General features: G+C 46.1%; 1 protein-coding gene across 4 annotated transcripts in view; it reads left to right on the top strand.

Moving 5' to 3' along the window:
- MEGF8 (multiple EGF like domains 8) overlaps positions 1 to 17569 on the top strand; it is a 201476-nt gene that overhangs the window by 146549 nt on the left and 37358 nt on the right. For all 4 annotated transcript variants that reach the window (XM_033914129.1, XM_033914128.1, XM_033914131.1 and 1 more), the window contains 6 exons: positions 3917 to 4080; positions 4369 to 4513; positions 4601 to 4835; positions 5499 to 5628; positions 5848 to 6058; positions 15025 to 15239. In XM_033914129.1, the coding sequence (XP_033770020.1) occupies positions 3917 to 4080; positions 4369 to 4513; positions 4601 to 4835; positions 5499 to 5628; positions 5848 to 6058; positions 15025 to 15239 (1100 nt within the window). The remainder of the gene's footprint in view (positions 1 to 3916; positions 4081 to 4368; positions 4514 to 4600; positions 4836 to 5498; positions 5629 to 5847; positions 6059 to 15024; positions 15240 to 17569) is intronic.

The raw sequence follows: 17569 nt of genomic DNA, 5'->3' as shown, positions 1-17569 counted from the left end.
AATGTTCAGGCAGACTTCCTCAGTCGTCACTTCCTAGATCCAGGAGAGTGGTGTCTCGGCGCCGAGGCGTTTCAGTTGATAGTGCAGGCTTGGGGGCAGCCCCTGATGGACCTGATGGCCACGTGTGGCAACGCCAAAGTGCCCCGCTTCTTCAGTCGTCGCAGGGACGGTCTGGCCGAGGGTCTGGATGCTCTGGTCCAGCAGTGGCCAACGGAGGGGCTGTTGTATGTGTTCCCTCCTTGGCCGCTGGTGGGCAGAGTGCTTCTTCGCATTGTTCACCATCCGGGTTTGGTGGTGCTGGTGGCGCCGGATTGGCCTCGCCGTCCGTGGTATGCGGATCTGGTGAGGCACCTGGTAGCGGATCCTCTTCCTCTGCCTCTCTCGGACGACCTTCTGATGCTGGGTCCCATTCCCATGTTCGACCCGTCTCCCTTCTGTCTTACGGCGTGGCTCTTGAAAGGGGTCGCCTTAGCAAGAAGGGATATTCAGACAAGGTGATCTCTACTCTGTTGGGGTCCCGGAGGCTTTCTACCTCTCGGGCTTATGTGCGGGTTTGGCGTCTCTTTGAGGAATGGTGTCGGGCGCAGGGAGTGACCTCTTTTCGCGCTTCTCTGCCTCACATTCTAGAGTTCTTGCAGGATGGCCTGGATAGAGGCCTGGCTTGGTCTTCTCTCCGGGTTCATCTTGCGGCCCTGTCGGCCTTTCGAGGGTTGGTGTCAGGTCAGCGTTTTATCGGCTCTTCCTGATGTGATTCGGTTTTTGCGGGCGGCCAAGTTGCTTAGGCCTCCCCTACGTCCCTCGGTTCCCTCTTGGGATCTTAATCTGGTTCTCTCTGTTTTGGTGCGTCCGCCTTTCGAGCCCTTGGACGTCTGTTCTTTGAAGGACCTTACTTTGAAGGCGGTCTTTTTGGTGGCCATTACTTCTGCTAGGCGTGTTTCTGAGCTGCAGGCTTTCTCTTGTAGGGCTCCCTTCTTGGAGTTTTCTAGGGAGCGGGTCGTCTTGCGGCCTGTTCCTTCCTTTCTGCCGAAGGTTGTTTCTCCTTTTCATGTCAATCAATCGGTGGTTCTCCCGGTCTTGGGTGGTCGGGAGGGCTCTTCTGAGCAACGGCAGCTGCGCAAGTTGGATGTCGGTCGGGTCCTTCGCTCTTATGTGCAGCGGACCCAGGAATTCCGGAAGTCCGATCATCTCTTTGTCCTCCTGGCGGGTCCTCGTCGGGGAGCTGGCGCTTCTAAGGCTATTATTGCGCGCTGGATCAAGGAGACGATTGCTTCCGCTTATCTTCTGAAACAGCAGCCTATTCCGGAGTTTCTCAAGGCTCATTCCACTCGGGGTCAGGCGGCTTCTTGGGCTGAGTCGTCGCTCGTGCCTCCAGTGGATATTTGTAAGGCTGCGGTTTGGTCCTCTTTACATTACTTTGTTCGTCATTATCGGGTTGATGTGCAGGCGCGTCGGGACGCGGTGTTCGGTGAGCGTGTACTGGTATCGGCCCTTCGGGGGTCCCGCCCGTGAGAGGGACTGCTTTGGTACGTCCCATTCGTAAAGTTAACCTCTACTGGTCTGGAGAGTGCTAAAGAAGGAGAAATTAGGTTCTTACCTGCTAATTTACTTTCTTTTAGCTTCTCCAGACCAGTAGAGGTCCCCACCCTGTCTGTTGTTGTTGTTGTTGGGGCTGTTGCGCGGGCAGTTTTTGGTTTTTGCTGCGGGTTCTAGTATTTTTCTAGGGCCGGGGAGAATTGAAGAACAGCGGCTGTGGCTCGGCTGGCTTAGCTGGCGAGCTGTGGGGACATTCTTCCTTCGGGAATTTCTCCTCTGCATTTTCCAACAGCATTTTGGGTATGTTATTTGTTACTCCTTTCGGAGTATTATTTTTTCTCTCTGTTTTTTTCCAGTTCTTGGTTCTGCTTGGCTATTCGGCAGACTGAGGGAAATAGAGAGGAGGGGCTAGGATATACTGTCCCAAAGTTTTGTTTTCAGTCTCCACCTGCTGGTCATGATTAGATATATACCCATTCGTAAAGTTAACCTCTACTGGTCTGGAGAAGCTAAAAGAAAGTAAATTAGCAGGTAAGAACCTAATTTCTCCCTACTTTGGCTTACGTCTGCGTGTCGTGTATATGTAAAGGCTGATGTTCAGACCGTGCGATTACACCTTTACCATTATCAGTGCTCCATATTTTGGAATTTCTCCAGGATGGTCTGGATAAGGGTGGTTCTAAGATGCTTCCATGATTTGGTTAAAGGCAAGGTCTTGGCTTCCAATTGGGTTGTTACATGTCTTCTTTGGGGGTGGGGGTGGGGGTGAGGGGGGTGTCCTTTTGATCTAACCTCAGGCCTTTGGTTCCTTCTTGGGATCTTAAGCTTGTCTTGATTGTCCTAGTGTTGGCTCCTTTTGATCCTCTGGTGGACTATACCTTGAAGACAGTATTTCTGGTAGCTATTTCTTCCATGCATTGCATCTCTGAGTTGCAGTCGCTGTCTTGTAGGGAGCCTTTTTTGTTCTCTAAAGAAAAGATGGTCCTACATACAATTTTGTCTTTTCTTCCCAAGATCATCTCTTTGTTTCCCTTTAATCAGCGGTGGTTTTGCTTTTGCTGGGAGAAGCTAAGAGCTCTGTAGAGCAATGCTAGTTATACTGCTTGGATGTCCATTGGATGTTGTGTAGGTATGTATATTGGACACAAGACTTTCAAGTTCAACTTTATTTGATATACCACCACTAAGACAAGCCATTGCAGCAATGTATAATTTCAATAATAAGAGAAGCACGCTCTAGAAAGGAATTACAAATTGCAATAGAAAGATAAAGTTCAGAAAGTCATTAAAAACACAGAATCAGTAGCAAGAACTCTGGACAGGTTGTTCATTGTGATTGGTGGTCATAAGAAGGATGAGGTGGTGTCTTAAGCTACTTTTGCCAAATGGATTAATGAGGCAATGGCTTTAGTGTACCTTAAGGGAAACTGGCCCCATTACAGCTTAAAGCGCATTCCACTAGAAGTGAGGCAGCTTTGTGGGTTGAGAGTACTCTTGTTCCGCTTCTGGGGATTGGCAGGGCAGCTATCTGGTCATCCATTCTTTTATACATCACTGTTGGGTAGATGTACAATCTTGTCAGGATGCAGCTTTTGGATCAAGTGTCTTAGAAGCAGGACTGTGGGGATCCCTGCCTTGGTGGTCATTGCTTGATACTTGTCAGCTGTGCTGGAGGGATGCTAAGGAAGAATACATTAGGTCTTACCTGCTAATTTGCCTTTTTTTGTCACTCTAGGCTGGCACAGGACCAACCCCGATATGCTGTAGCTTATGATGAGTGTTCTTGGGGTGCTGCAAAGAATTGGTGGGCGCCCTAAAACAAAAAAACCCAAAATGAGATAAGCTGGCCTTCTGTCTCTTCCTTGTGCCTTGTGCCAAATTTCTCTATCCACATCCATGCACCATCTCTCCCTTTCTCTCCTCCATTATGTGCTTTGTCATCCTTTCACCTCACCATGCATGTTTCCCTCTCCTCCCCCTGTGCCAGCAACTTTCCTTCCTCTCCTTCCCTATACTCTAAAGCTTGCTTCTTCAGGTCACGATATCGGCAGTGACTCAAATGCTGCTTGCCCTCTGCCATGGAGAGACTTCCAAGTTAGCGGCCTGTGGGAATTGTTGTCATTACCGTGACCTGAAGATGCTGACATAGGTCGAGATTCTGTGCGGGAAAAGTGAATTTTGCGTGACTGTGCAATTCTGCAGGAATTCTGCATTGAGCAGTCATGCAGAATTCCGCCAGGAGTATACCTTGTCTTTACCCTACAAACCATTTTAATTGAATATCAGATCATAACAAGCTGCTTTGTAATGCAACTATAATGATTCCTACTGTTTTCTCTGCCTCTGTTATCACTGACAGTGTTTCTTTCATTCTTCCCTGTAGGTCTCTATGGACACTCGTCTGTATATCATGAAGCCACAGATGCCTTCTATGTCTTTGGTGGGCATCGCTTCCATGTAGAGGTGGTGTCTGCCTCACCAGAGCTGTACAGCCTGTATTACCCCAACCTCACCTGGAGTCTGCTAGCCCCATCTCAGGGCAGAAAGGTACCTAGTAGAATCAATCAACAAATTAACTTTGAGTTTCAAAAAAAGATCTAAAGACCTATCTGTTTGAAGAATTTGTACTTGAAAAGATATAACTTTAAGATAACCTGTTCATAATGTTGTATTAGATCATTTATTCTAAACCGTTGTGAACTTCCATGAGGTATTGGTGGTATATAAATAAAGATTGTATTGTATATGTGCAGTTTCAAAGGAGAGAAAATGTGTGTGGGTGGTGGGGGTGGGGATTAGAGATCTCAACCTCATGTCTTATTTCCTTGTGCACAGCCACTGTCTCACTTCTTCCATGCGGCAGCAATCCTGAGGGACACGATGGTGGTACTTGGCGGAAGCACGGAGGTGCAGGAATTCAGCAATAGCCTTCAATTCTACCAAATCACTTGCAACACATGGATCCTCCTCAATGAGACAGGTAACAGAGGTCATGAACCCAGGTTCTGGATCCTTCTGAGCTAGATGGTGTTTCTGATTTAGAGACCACACTCATTTTCTGTTACAGAAGATTCTGTCGTTGGTGTGCCCATGAGTGACTCCATTGCTCATGCCGTGGCTGCTGTCGGGGACCGACTCTACATCTCTGGGGGTTTTAATGGGGCAACATTAGGACGGATGCTGATGTTGACTGTGCCCAAAGACCCTTGCTTGATCTTCAAAAGCCAGGACACTTGCAACAACTCTATGGGCAGTTGTAGTTGGTGTGGCGACAGTTGCATGACTGCTGATGCAGCAGAGAGGTAACTACAAAGGAGGTTCATTCCTGTCATGTTATGCGCAAAACTAACCCATTTGGATAAATTGCCCCGAACAAAAACAGAGAGGTGCAGTGACTATTGGGAGCTACTGTGTTTTTCCCTAGAGTTGCATTTTAGTACAGATTTTTTTTCTGTTTCTGGGAAGCTATTGGAGGGTACTATTGGTGAAATTTTGTGATACTGTGCTGAGAGGATGAATTTTAAGAAAATTCTGAAAACTTGATTATTAGCGCTTTCCTGTGTTCGTTGTTTTGTTTGGGTTTTTTTTTTTCCCTTTTTTACAAGTGCTGTTTTGCAATTGTGTTTATATGTAGTGTTATGATTGCAATATTTGTAAAGCGTATAGTTAATATACGGTATATAAATTTTAAAATAAATAAGAACATAAGAAGTTGCCTCCGCTGAGGCAGACCAGAGGTCCATCTCGCCCAGCAGTCCGCTCCTGCGGCGGCCCATCAGGCCTATTGCCTGAGCAGTGGTCCCTGACTATTTCTATAACCTACCTCTACTCCTATCCCTATAACCTACCTCTATTCCTATCTGTACCCCTCAATCCCTTATTCTCCTAAGAACACATTTTTAGCAACTGCAGATCTGTTTGTTCAAGTGCTCTTTTCAGATGGATTTTTCTTCTTTTCCTATCAGTCTTGGATGTTCTGGTGGAATTTCATCCTGTTTTCCTTTTCCACGGTCTGCTGATGAGTGCCGGCGCTTGAGAACCTGCAGCGAATGTCTTGCTCGGCATCCCAGAGCTGCAAATCTCACTCAAGGACAGGTGAGCACAGCACAGGTTTTGCAGCCTTTCTGCAGAAGAACTTAGAACTGTGGCAGTTAGCGTAGGACATAATTTATAACCTAGCTCTAGGTCCATTTGTAGAGTGGTTGGAGGATTTTAGTATGATATTTTTATTACTCCTTACAATAACCCTCATGTGATTGTGCAGGAAATGGGAGTAGAGTGTGGTATGTAGTAGCTCTTCTCATGTCCCTGCAGGGGGGTCAGCACTGCAAGTGGTGCACTAACTGTCCTGAGGGTGCCTGCATCGGCAGTGATGGGAGCTGCACATCAGAGAACGACTGTCGTATTAATCAACGTGAGATCTTTGTGGCTAGCAACTGCTCGGAGATTTCTTGTGAGGCCTCAGATTGTCCTAAATGCACAGCTTCAGGAAAGTGTATGTGGACACGACAGTTTAAACGCACAGGTAAAAAGAGTGTATGAGCTTCCTTAACCTTTTCCTATCGTAATAAATTGTACATTACGCTGGTTCCAATCGTAATTATTTTAGCAAAGTTTTGTATTATTCACTGTTATCATTTACGGCTATTGTAAACATAATGTAAATAAGTCATAAGTCTGTAAATTCAAATATTTGTGTTCCTGGCTCTTTATTAGTCCATACAGACTGTTTATCCACAATGGCAACAACATTTTTGGAATGTCCCGTCATCGGGGACACACGATAGGAAAAGGTTAATGTAGAAACTTAAGAGGGTAATTCTGAATTTTCTTGTGGGCCTTCAGGGAAATTTTCAAAAGAAGATTCTGTGTGGAGTTTCCCTTTTGAAAATTTTCACCACTTCAGATGACACGGGTACCTTTGACCCTGAATATTTTGCACCTGCAATAACACACATCAAAAAATACTGATAAAGATTTAAAAATGATCCTGATGTCTGCTCTAGGCCAGCTGAACAATTTAACCAGACAAGTCTTTCTGGTTGACCTTGGATACTCTTCAGCATTTGAGTAAAAATGCAGCTGAGTATCTATGTGAATATGAGTGGACAATTCTTGTCTGCTCAGGTTTTCCCTACTGTTTCTTTGAACTGATTGTCCACATAAATTTTGCTCTATGACACTCAGTGTGGTGCACTCAGACTAAATTTGTTACCTTGCCCTCATCATGTCTCTGTCCTGGCCCTCTTTTTATTCTTTCCAACCTAACAGTTATTGGAAATAAATAACACATAAGTGGTTAAGAATATCTATCTGTCTCTAAGGCAAAATAACTCTTCTAGTGCAATAGGTGTGTCATTCTGGACAAGCTGGTAATTTCCTCATGACTGCGAGCCTTGCAGAAGGAATCCATCCATTCTGGATTTTTTTCTATAGCCTTCCCTACTAGAGGTCTGCACGGGAACGGGGATCGCGGGGATCCCGCGGGTCCCGCGGGGATCCCGCGGGTTCCCCCCCTGGCCCACGGGACTCCCACGGGGACGCCCCCTGGCCCACGGGACTCCCACGGGGATGCCCCCCTGACCCACGGGACTCCCACGGGGACGCCCCCTTGCCCACGGGACTCCCACGGGGATGAAAACAACCTACCTAAATTCTGGCGATGCAGCTTACAAGTCTGGCGTCGCGTCGGGAAATAGCCATGTTGAGCAGTGAGCTCAGCACGTACACAGATGAAAGCCTTGCTTGCTGATTGGTCCGGTGGCCCCGCCCCACCGTGCCGCCGGACCAATCAGCAAGCAAGGCTTTCATCTGTGTACGTGCTGAGCTCACTGCTCAGCATGGCTATTTCCCGACGCGGGCATTAGGCTGTTTTTTGTCATTTCGGGTGGGGGATGGCAGCGGCAGCAGCAGCCTGAAAAAGAAATCATCCTGGCCGGGTTCGGTGTCATGCTCCGGAGCTTCTACAGCCTTCCTATCTCCCTCTCCCTTCTACCTGCGGCTCTCTTCGGCAACTCAGCAGCAACGATCGACACAAGCTTCTGGCGTCGGGGCCTACCCTCTGCGAGTCCCGCTTGTTTCAACTTCCTTTTTCCACAAAGGTGGGACTCGTAGAGGGAAGGCCTCGATGTCGGCAGCTTGTCTTGATCACCGCTGCTGACGAGTTGCTTAAGAGAGCCGCGGAGCAGGGGGGTGTTGCCAGGTGCAGGTAGAAGGGAGAGGGCCAGATGCAGGACTCGTGGGTGAGGGAGGAGAAGAGAGAGGGGAGAGAAACAAAAGGAAATATTTCATACTGGGCTGGGCCGGAGTGGAGAGAGGGTGGAAAGATTCTGGCTACAGGGTGCATTAACAAAGGAAAAGGGGGGAAAGCTGAAAATGGAGATAGTGACACAAAGAAGAGAAAGGGTAAGCAGGACCTTCTGAATAAGGATAGAGATACAGAGGGGACATGAAGAGGAGGTGAAATAGAGACATAGAAGTAATGCTGAAAAAGTGTGTGTGGGGGGGGGAGATAAAGACATTGAAAGGGCAAATGGTGAATATGGGGTAAAGACAAGGACAGAGACAAATGAAGATTCTGAAAAAGTGGTGAGATACGGATATAGGTGAGATGGACACAAAGAAGGGTGATGCTGGAAAATAGGTGGAATGGTAATTCTGACAGACACAGAAGGGAAATGCTGGATCAAGGAGAGATGGGGCTCAGGCTGGATGGAATGAGGAGAAATGCCTTGTTGGCCCGGAACTTCCTCTCCTACGTCAGAATTGACGTCAGGGAGCGGAATGCTGGTCAGCGCGACGCTTCTGCAGGGAAAGCTTGGGACGGCGGTGGCTTAGGGGCTATTCTCCGATGGCTGTGGCAGCAAACCGAGTGGCTTGGGGGAGGGCACGAAGAAAGAAAGAAAGGGGGCAGACAGAGAGACAGAAAGAAGGGGGAACAGGGAGACAGAAAGAAAAAGTTGGGGGAGAGAATGAGGTCTGGAGGAGAGGAAACATACAGGAGGCTGAAAGAAAGGAAGAAAGATTGGATGCACAGTCAGAAGAAGAAAGTGCAACCAGAGACTCATGAAATCACCAAACAGCAAAGGTAGGAAAAATGATTTTATTTTCAATTTAGTGATCAAAATGTGTCTGTTTTGAGAATTTATATCTGCTGTCTATATTTTGCACTATGGCTCCCTTTTACTAAACCGCAATATTGTTTTTTAGCGCAGGGAGCCTATGAGCATTGAGAGCAGCGCGAGGCATTCAGCGTAACTCCCTGTGCTAAAACCTACTATTGTGGTTTAGTAAAAAGGGAGGGGGTGTATTTGTCTATTTTTGTATTTTGTTACCGAGGTGACATTGCATAGAGTCATCTGCCTTGGGAAATGTATATGGCAGATATCTTTATTTTGTGTTCAAAAGAAAAGGAAATGCATTTCTGGTTTTATTTCTACAGTGTTGAAGTACTTGTTGGCCCTTGCTGTGACTGGTGGGGATCCCCAAGCACCGCCAGCAGAGGACCTCCTCTAGAGATGGTCAGAACTCCCCTCCACCAAGCGCAGCAGTCGCTGGCAGCATCCATGAGCCACTGAGGTGCCAGCATCTGTGACTCAGGGACGCTACTGCTGCCTGCCAAGCTTGGCAAAAGGGACCCCAGGCCAACTGCAAAGGAAGTCCTCAGCTGACAGTTTGTGGGTTCTCATCAGCTGAGTATTTATATTTACATTAGAGGTTCTGGTAGAAACCCATTTACAAAGTATGTATTCTTCCCAATTAATATTTCCAAATTAATAGTCTCTTTGCTTATTTGTAAATGGGTCTCTACCAGAGCCTTTAATTCAGTAGCATAATTAAATAAAATAACTATTTCTGAAGTTTATAGGGAAGGATGGTGACGGAGGGGATTCCTCGCGGGGACGGGTGGGGACGGAGGGGATTCCTCGCGGGGACGGGTGGGGACGGAGGGGATTCCTCGCGGGGACGGGTGGGGACGGAGGGATTCCTCACGGGGACGGGTGGGGACGGAGGGATTCCTCACGGGGACGGGTGGGGATGGGTGGGATTTTGGCGGGGACGGGTGGGGACGGGTGGGATTTCTGTCCCCGCGCAACTCTCTATTCCCTACTTCACAGAGAGCTCTACTGCCACCTATAGTTTTCTCCTTGTGCATGTGAGCCTGAAGGAGTATTTCTGTTCTGCTCTGCTCTTTTAGTTATTTTCGGGAATTTTCTTCAGTTTTTCGGTTCTTCGAGCTTCCCTGTTTGAGGGTTCAGCACTATCTGGGTAGATGATAAGCAGATTGTGGTCTACAGCTGACAATCTAATCCCTTGTGGTACCTGTTGGCTAGCCTGCAGAAGCATTTTTGGAGCTCGGGGCCATCCCCGGTCAGTATTACTCACCTACTACTTGGCAGGGGTTTGAGCGCAGGCTATCAGGTACCCGTAGGAGGTTCAGCTGTGTCTCGCAGGATGCCGGCTGCTTTTTCGCCTCTATCCCTTTTTTGTTGTGTGCATCCATCGGTCCGTGGAGGTGGGGGCTTAGTCAGACACAGAGTTCGACTGGCAGCCTGAAGATTCGGTGTTGGAAGGACTTCTGGATGAGGTAGTGATTTCTTCTCCATTTCCAGCTGCCGTAGGGAGCTGAGGCAGGCCGCAGCACTTTGCCAGTACAGGTCACAGTGAGTAAGGCAGTTAGCCTGTGAGGTGAATCGGGGTGGGGGTGGGGTGTGTGTTTCTGTAAATGTGAAATTTAAGGGGTTCTGCATGTTTCCTTATGTTTCCTCACCCCTAAAATTGCTGTTTTTTTTGTTTATTAATATATTGGGGAGGGGGGTGTTAAGCAGTTTTTGGCACCAAAAGTCTGCTAGTGGCCATCTCTCAAATTTTAGCGATCTTTTTTTTTTTTTTTTTTAAATCTGGAACTTCAGAGCTACTCGTTTGGTCTCAAAACTGGTGGGGATGGAGTCCTCGGGCTTTTTTTACCCCTAGTTCATTCCAGGAATATGCAAAGTGCACATTGGAGGAGCGCCTTTGCACCATGTGCTGTACCGCACATGATGGGGAGGTGGGAGCATCTGGCTCAGCTTCCCCTTTGCACTCTCGGACCATTGATCAGGTGGCTAGCCCTTTGGTTCACGCCATTTTCTTTTCTGAACCTGGAAACAGCAGCCGTTCTGCATGGAAGGACACTGCTGCTGCAGCAGCACCAAAGAAATGCAAGGTACAGTCCTCTTCTGGTGACTCAGCATTGCCTGGTACAGCATTTTCCCCAGAATTTGTCAATTTGATGTCGAAGGCCTTTCAGGAGAGCTGTTCTGTCACAGCGAAGGCTGACAGTGCTCTGGACACTGCACGCGGGGGCAAGGCCTCCCAGCATATTTCTATATTTTCTGTATGGTATCTTCTTATTGCTAATAATAACGAGAGTCTCCTCTTGAGCACATTTTCTGTCTGAGCCAGTTCATTCCAGTTTTGCAACTGGCAGTTTAGCGAGGTGTCTCACCTGCATAGTTCACGCACTTTCACACTGTTTGGCTTTGCATGCTCAACTACATTTGCTAATTCTCTCCTTAATGTGACAGTTAATGCTAAGCCCTTTTGTGTTGTGCAAATGCAACTCTTCCTTCTTCTGGAGTCTTTGGTTCAGTTTGTGCTGTTTGATTTAGTTCTAACATCGTTCTTAGGGCTTTCGGTTGAATTCTTGCCGCCTTTGACTAGAGCTTATAGCTCACATTGCAGATTTCCTGAATGAGTATCATCTGCATGGGCTGCCTGTGGTGTCTGTCTCCTATGGCATTTACTTATATAGTCTTGCTTTAATATTTAGCTTCTACATATGCATAGGCTAAGTCATCTGGAATCGTCTTTTATGCTGGGCAGGGACAGAAAGTCTGGGCAGTAGTCTAATAGCGGTACCATGTTCAAATCTCACTTCAGCTCTTTAAATTATTATAAGCGGTTTAGAGCTCTCATCCTCTTGTTGGGTATAATGGCAGCTATGTTTTTTTAGGCTCCATAATATGCAGCCATATCAATTGGCTTGTTGGCTCATCCTTTATATGCAGTTCTGTCACACATTCTTCTAGGTGGCATGATGGCTGAAGCCATATAAGTTGCTTAGACATATCATTATTCATAGTGGTAGCATGCTTAGCCTGCTTGATGGCAGGCCTTATCCTTAGAAGCTATATGGTACAGTGTTCTTTTATGTTCTATGATGTTAGTAGCTGTGGATACCGTATAGTTGCAATGCAGTTGTATATAACAAATACAGTGGTACCTCGGTTTACGAGTGCACCGGTTTGCGAGTGTTTTGCAAGACGAGCAAAACATTTGCAAAATCAGCACCTCGGAAACCGAGCGTGGCTCGATTTACGAGCGCCCCCCCCGCGATCCGGCACCCTCCCCCCGCGATCCAGCACACCCCCCCCCCCCATGTGATTGGGCACACCCCACCGTGATCCGGCACCCGCCCCGATGCGATTGGGCACCCCCCCCCCCGCCGCTTCATACCGTCATCTGGGCACCGGCATGTCCTGTGCTTGGTGCCGGTGCCCGAAGATCGGCCTCCTCTTCTGCTGGGCCTTGAGCATCTCCGCATGCTCAAGGCCCAGCAGAAAAGGAGGCCGATCTTCGGGCACCGGCACCAAGCACAGGACATGCCGGTGCCCAGATGACATTATGAAGCGGCGGGGGGGGTGGCTAATCGCAGCGGGGAGGGTGCCAGATCACAGGGGGGACCTTCAGGAGGAGCAATGCCGGTTCTCGGGGGGGGGGGGGGGAATGTATCAAAGCAAGTTTCCATTATTTCCTATGGGGAAACTCACTTTGATAAATGAGCATTTTGGAATATGAGCATGCTCCTGGAACGGATTATGCTCGTAATCCAAGGTACCACTGTAATAGCGTCTTCATATGCTGCAAGGTGGTGGCCTCCCTTTTGTGCCACTATTGATGGTGAAGGAGTAGCCTAATGGTTAGTGCAGTTACCCGAGGACAAGGGAAACTAGGTTTGATTCCCACTACAGCTCCTTGTAACTCTGGGCAAGTCACTTAACCCTCAGTTGCCCCAGGTATAAATATACTATGTAAACCACTTTGATTGTAATCTCAGAAAGGTGATAAATCAAATCCTAACCCCTATACAACACCACCTAACACACCTGCTTCCTTGGAGCACTTGTTGTATGTATGTGCATTTTCAATCACAAGTTCCTGGCAAAAATTCAAATAGTAGCAGCATTCCATGCTCCCGTCCCATGTCTGTCTCAACAGCAGACTATGGACATTTCCTCCAAGAATTTGTCCAAACCTTTGTTAAAACCAGCTGCATTAACTGCTCTTACCACTTCCTCTGGCAACTCGTTCCAGAGCTTAACTATTCTCTAAGTGAAAAAATATTTCTTCCTATTGGTTTTAAAAGTATTACTCTGTATCTTCATTGAGTGTCCCCTAGTCTTTGTAAATCTTGATGCAATAGAAATCAATCAATTTGTACCTGTTCTACACCATTCAGGATTTTGTAGACTTCATTTTAATTTTTTAAAATCTTTATTAATTTTAAAACCAGCACAAAGTGCAACATATTATCAATCAATTAACACAATAGACAGCACTCAATTCCTTCAAATGATACAATAAATACATAACCCCCTCCCCATCCCCACTCACCCTTCCTAAAAGTGTAAAAACACTTAATATAATGCAAATGATCAAGATAAACAACCTTGCAATCAAATAATAAATTAATTACATACCCCCTCCTTCCCACCCACCCACCCATCCTGGATGTGCAGAATCAAAGGGCAAAACTAATAATCAATTATTACAAGATTTTGTTAATGGGTCCCAAATTTCCTTGAACTTCTTATAATGTCCCAAATGCATTGAACTCGTACATTCAAACTTATAAGTTTGGCACAATGTTTCCCACCAAAAACTATAGTTTAACCTGTCCCAATTTTTCCATTTCTTCATAATAAGTTGTTTGGCAATTCCTGTCATAATGAGAAATAATTTTGTAGACTTTAATTATATCTCCTTTAGCCATCTCTTTTCCAAGCTGAAGAGCCCTAACCTTTTTAGTCATTCCTCTTACGAGAAGAGTTTCATCCCCTTTATCATCTTGGTCACTCTCCTTTCAATTTTTTCTAGTGCTGCTTATTTGTTTTTTAAGATAAGGAGACCAGAAATGAACGCAATACTCAAGGTAAGATTGCACCATTGAGCGATACAGAGGCATTATAACATTCTTAGTCTTGTTAACCATCCCTTTTCTAATAATTCCTAGCATCCTGTTTGCCTTCTTGGCTGTTGCCGTATATTGGGCAGAAGGCTTCACTGTATTGTCTACGATGACACCCAGATCCTTTTGAGCGCTGACCGTCTTGTTTAGCTTTCTTTATCAATGCTTTCCATCTAACTTGCCAGTGCTTATGTCTCTTCTTATTTTCCTTTCTCCATTCTTTAAGGGATGTTTTCTTGGCTATAATAGCCTCTTTCACTTTGCCTTAGTACTTATCTCTAACGCCACCGAGAGCAAAATTCGCAGCCACTGCACTATTTGGTGGGTAAAACAACTAGGATTGCTACGATATTGCTAGGATTAGCTTGGGGGTTGCTCAGAGTCAAGTCCTCAGGCAACCATTCTGTCTGATGATGTCACTTCCTTTCTTTCCTGTGGTAGAATTTCTAACTGTTGAAGTTCCTCCAATTGTAGTTTACTGTCACATGCCAAGTATATCAGCAATTCTCTTTGAGTGATCCACCAACTGTCCTTTACAAGTTCATCAACCTTTCACATGTGAAACATCCATTGCCATCACAGATCGTCCACTTCATTTTAGATCACACTAATCAGCCCTTCCCAGTCCACAATCTTTATTTTTCGACCCAGTAACACACAGTACTCACAACAACAGTAATTACAATAAAGACCTGCATGTGACTGTGAATTTCATTGAAGGAAGAGATTTCAAGGAATAAGTGAACATATGTAGCGTGCGAGTGCTGCCATCTGTTGATGAATTATGGAGGTGGAGACATTACTTTTTATTAAATCGTACATAATCACTCATGGTTTCATTTTATTATTATTTTCAAAACAATGGAATGTGTTCGAACCAGTTCATTCAAACTGTGTCTGCCCTCTCTTCTTCATGTCAGAAGCAAATACACATACTCACAGGGATGGGAAAGAATTGCATAAGCCTTATTCCACATGCTTTCCTTACTTATAAGTACTGTATTTTTTTATATTGTAGTAAATCATTTATATGATTATTGCATACAGTATGTACAATAATACCTATTTATAAAACTACTCCCTCCTTATTTACTAGCCTGTCTTGCCCTCTGTCTCTCTGCCTATATACATGTACTTCTGCCTCTGCTCTGCTGTCTTTCTCATATACTCTTACCTCTTCCCTTCCATAACACATGCCCCTTCTCTCTGTCACATGTCTCCTATGGTGCGTTGCTTATCCTTTCCCTTGCTTCTTCCATTAGGAGAGACTCGGCGTATCTTGAGTGTGCAACCCACTTATGACTGGACCTGTTTTAGCCATTCCTTGCTGAATGTGTCTCCGATGCCTGTGGAATCATCTCCTCCTCTGGCCTGCCCCACCCCCTGCCATAACCACAGCACCTGCAGTGACTGTCTTGGTTCTAAAGGGGCTGATGGGGGCTGGCAGCAGTGTGTGTGGAGCATCAGCCTGCATCAGGTAACTAGAAATATAAATGTGATATATCAGGGTAATAGAACCTAAAGTGATGCAGGTATAGAAGGTGCAAGGGTTGTGTAGAAAGAGGAATGTATATAGACTATCAAAAGTGATCATTCAACCATACAGTAAGGTCTATATTAAACAAGATTGTGACATGAATATATATTTTTATTTAAGTAAATTTTTTATAACATTCAAACAAGCAAAAACACTTGACAAAAATCAGGAAAAAAATTTATATTATATACATATAGAAAAAGAAATAACATTAAATAAGGAAAGTCATAATAGAACAATAAATCTTGCTATTTAGTCCTCCAACTAGGGACCCCGGAAAACTTGAAAGAAAGTAATAAAGAACATATTATTCTTTATCCCAGGACAAGTAGGCAGCCTATTCTCAACATATGGGTGACGTCATCCACGGAGCCCAGATGCGGACAGCTTCGCAAGCTGATTTGCTTGCAGAACTTAGAAAGTTCACGACTGTAGGGTTTCAAAATACTATCACTACTCTGAATCAACTCCGCATACATCTCCTTCAATCTTCCTATGATGCATTTGAGCTTACCTCAAGGGTCACCATCTTCTCAGTGGCCATGCACTGGCTGCCTGGCTTCGCACTGTTGACATGGACCCTAATCTACAGGATCGCCTCACCATCATTCCTTATCAAGGTAATAACTTGTTTGATGACTCCATCGAGGAAGCCACCAAAACGTTGTCTGAACATGAGAAGTCATTTGCTTCCATCATTCGGCCTAAGCCTAAGACTTCCACCTCTAAGGGTTTCAGGCCTATATCATCTTACCAGCGGCGTTTCCCACAGAGGGCAGTTCCTTATACCAGGACGCCTCCTAAGAAACCACCACAGCAACAGAGGCAGTAGAAACCTCAGACTTCTGCTGCGCCTAAGGCCTCTAAGCCTTTTTGACCAGCTACTACAGAGCATAACTTCCATCATTCTGCCTCAGTCCTCTCCCCTTCCTATTGGAGGTCATGCCCATCTGTTTTACCAATGCTGGGAGATAATTACATCAGACCTCTGGGTGCTGCCAATCAACAGGGAAGGATACTCTCTTTATTTCATCCAAGTCCCTCCAAGGTCTGCCTCCAAGAGTGTATCCTTCCAATCCATCCCAGACCGGCCTTCTTCAGGAAGCTCAAGCTCTGCTTCGCCTCCATACCATTGAGGAGGTTCTTCTGGAACAGCAGAGCAGGGGGTTTTACTCCCGTTACTTCCTAGTTCCAAAGAAGAAAGGCAATCTGCAACCTATTTTGGACCTCAGAGCCCTCAACAAATTTCTTGTCAGAGAGAAATTTCGGATGCTGTCTCTGGCATCTTTATACCCCCTTCTAGATCAGAACAATTGGTTATGTTCTCTAGATCTGAAAGAGGCTTACACTTACATTCCCATTCATCCAGCCTCTCAACAGTTCCTCAGATTTCGGGTGGGAAATCTGCATTTTCAGTACAGAGTGCTACCTTTCGGCCTGGCTTCATCTCCAAGAGTGTTCACCAAGTGCCTAGTTGTAGTAGCGGCAGCTCTGCGGAATCATGGGCTCCAGGTGTTCCCGTACCTAGAGGACTGGCTCATCAAGGATTCAACATCTCAAGGAGTTATTGTAGCGACCCTACAGACTATGTGGTTCCTACAAAATTTGGGATTCAAAATCAACTTTCCCAAATCCCAGCTACAGCCCTCTCAGACTTTACAGTTCATCGGAGCTGTCCTGGACACTGTCTGACTCAGAGCATACCTTCCTCAACAACGTCAGGATGCTCTCATTCATCTCTGCCACAAAGTGTCTTCCTTGACTACAATTTCATCAAGACACATGATGGTTCTGCTAGGTCACATGGCCTCGACAGTTCACGTGACTCCTTTTTCCAGATTTCACCTCAGAATTCCTCAGTGGACCCTGGCATCTCAGTGGGCGCAGGCTTGCGACCCACTTTTTCAACACATCCAAGTGACTCCTTCATTGAGACAGTCTCTCCATTGGTGGATGCTCTCTTCCAATCTCTCCAGAGGTTTACTGTTTTAAACCCCCTCTCATCAGAAGGTCCTCAAGACAGATTCCTCAACCTACACTTGGGGGGCTCATCTCAACGGTCTCCGTACTCAAGGCCATTTGTCCAGCACGGATCGTCTGTATCACATTAATTTGTTGGAACTTGGAGCGATCTTCAGTGATCTCAAAGCTTTTCAGCATCTTCTCCACGACCAGGTAGTCCTCATTCGGACAGACAACCAAGTCGCCATGTACTGTGTCAACAAGCAGGGAAGCACAGGATCTCTTCCTCTTTGTCAGGAAGCTCAAAA

This window comes from Geotrypetes seraphini, chromosome 11 (genome assembly GCF_902459505.1).
Source record: "Geotrypetes seraphini chromosome 11, aGeoSer1.1, whole genome shotgun sequence".
Taxonomy (NCBI): domain Eukaryota; kingdom Metazoa; phylum Chordata; class Amphibia; order Gymnophiona; family Dermophiidae; genus Geotrypetes; species Geotrypetes seraphini.
Note: the sequence above shows the minus strand (reverse complement) of the source record. Positions and strands in the feature narration are given on the sequence as shown.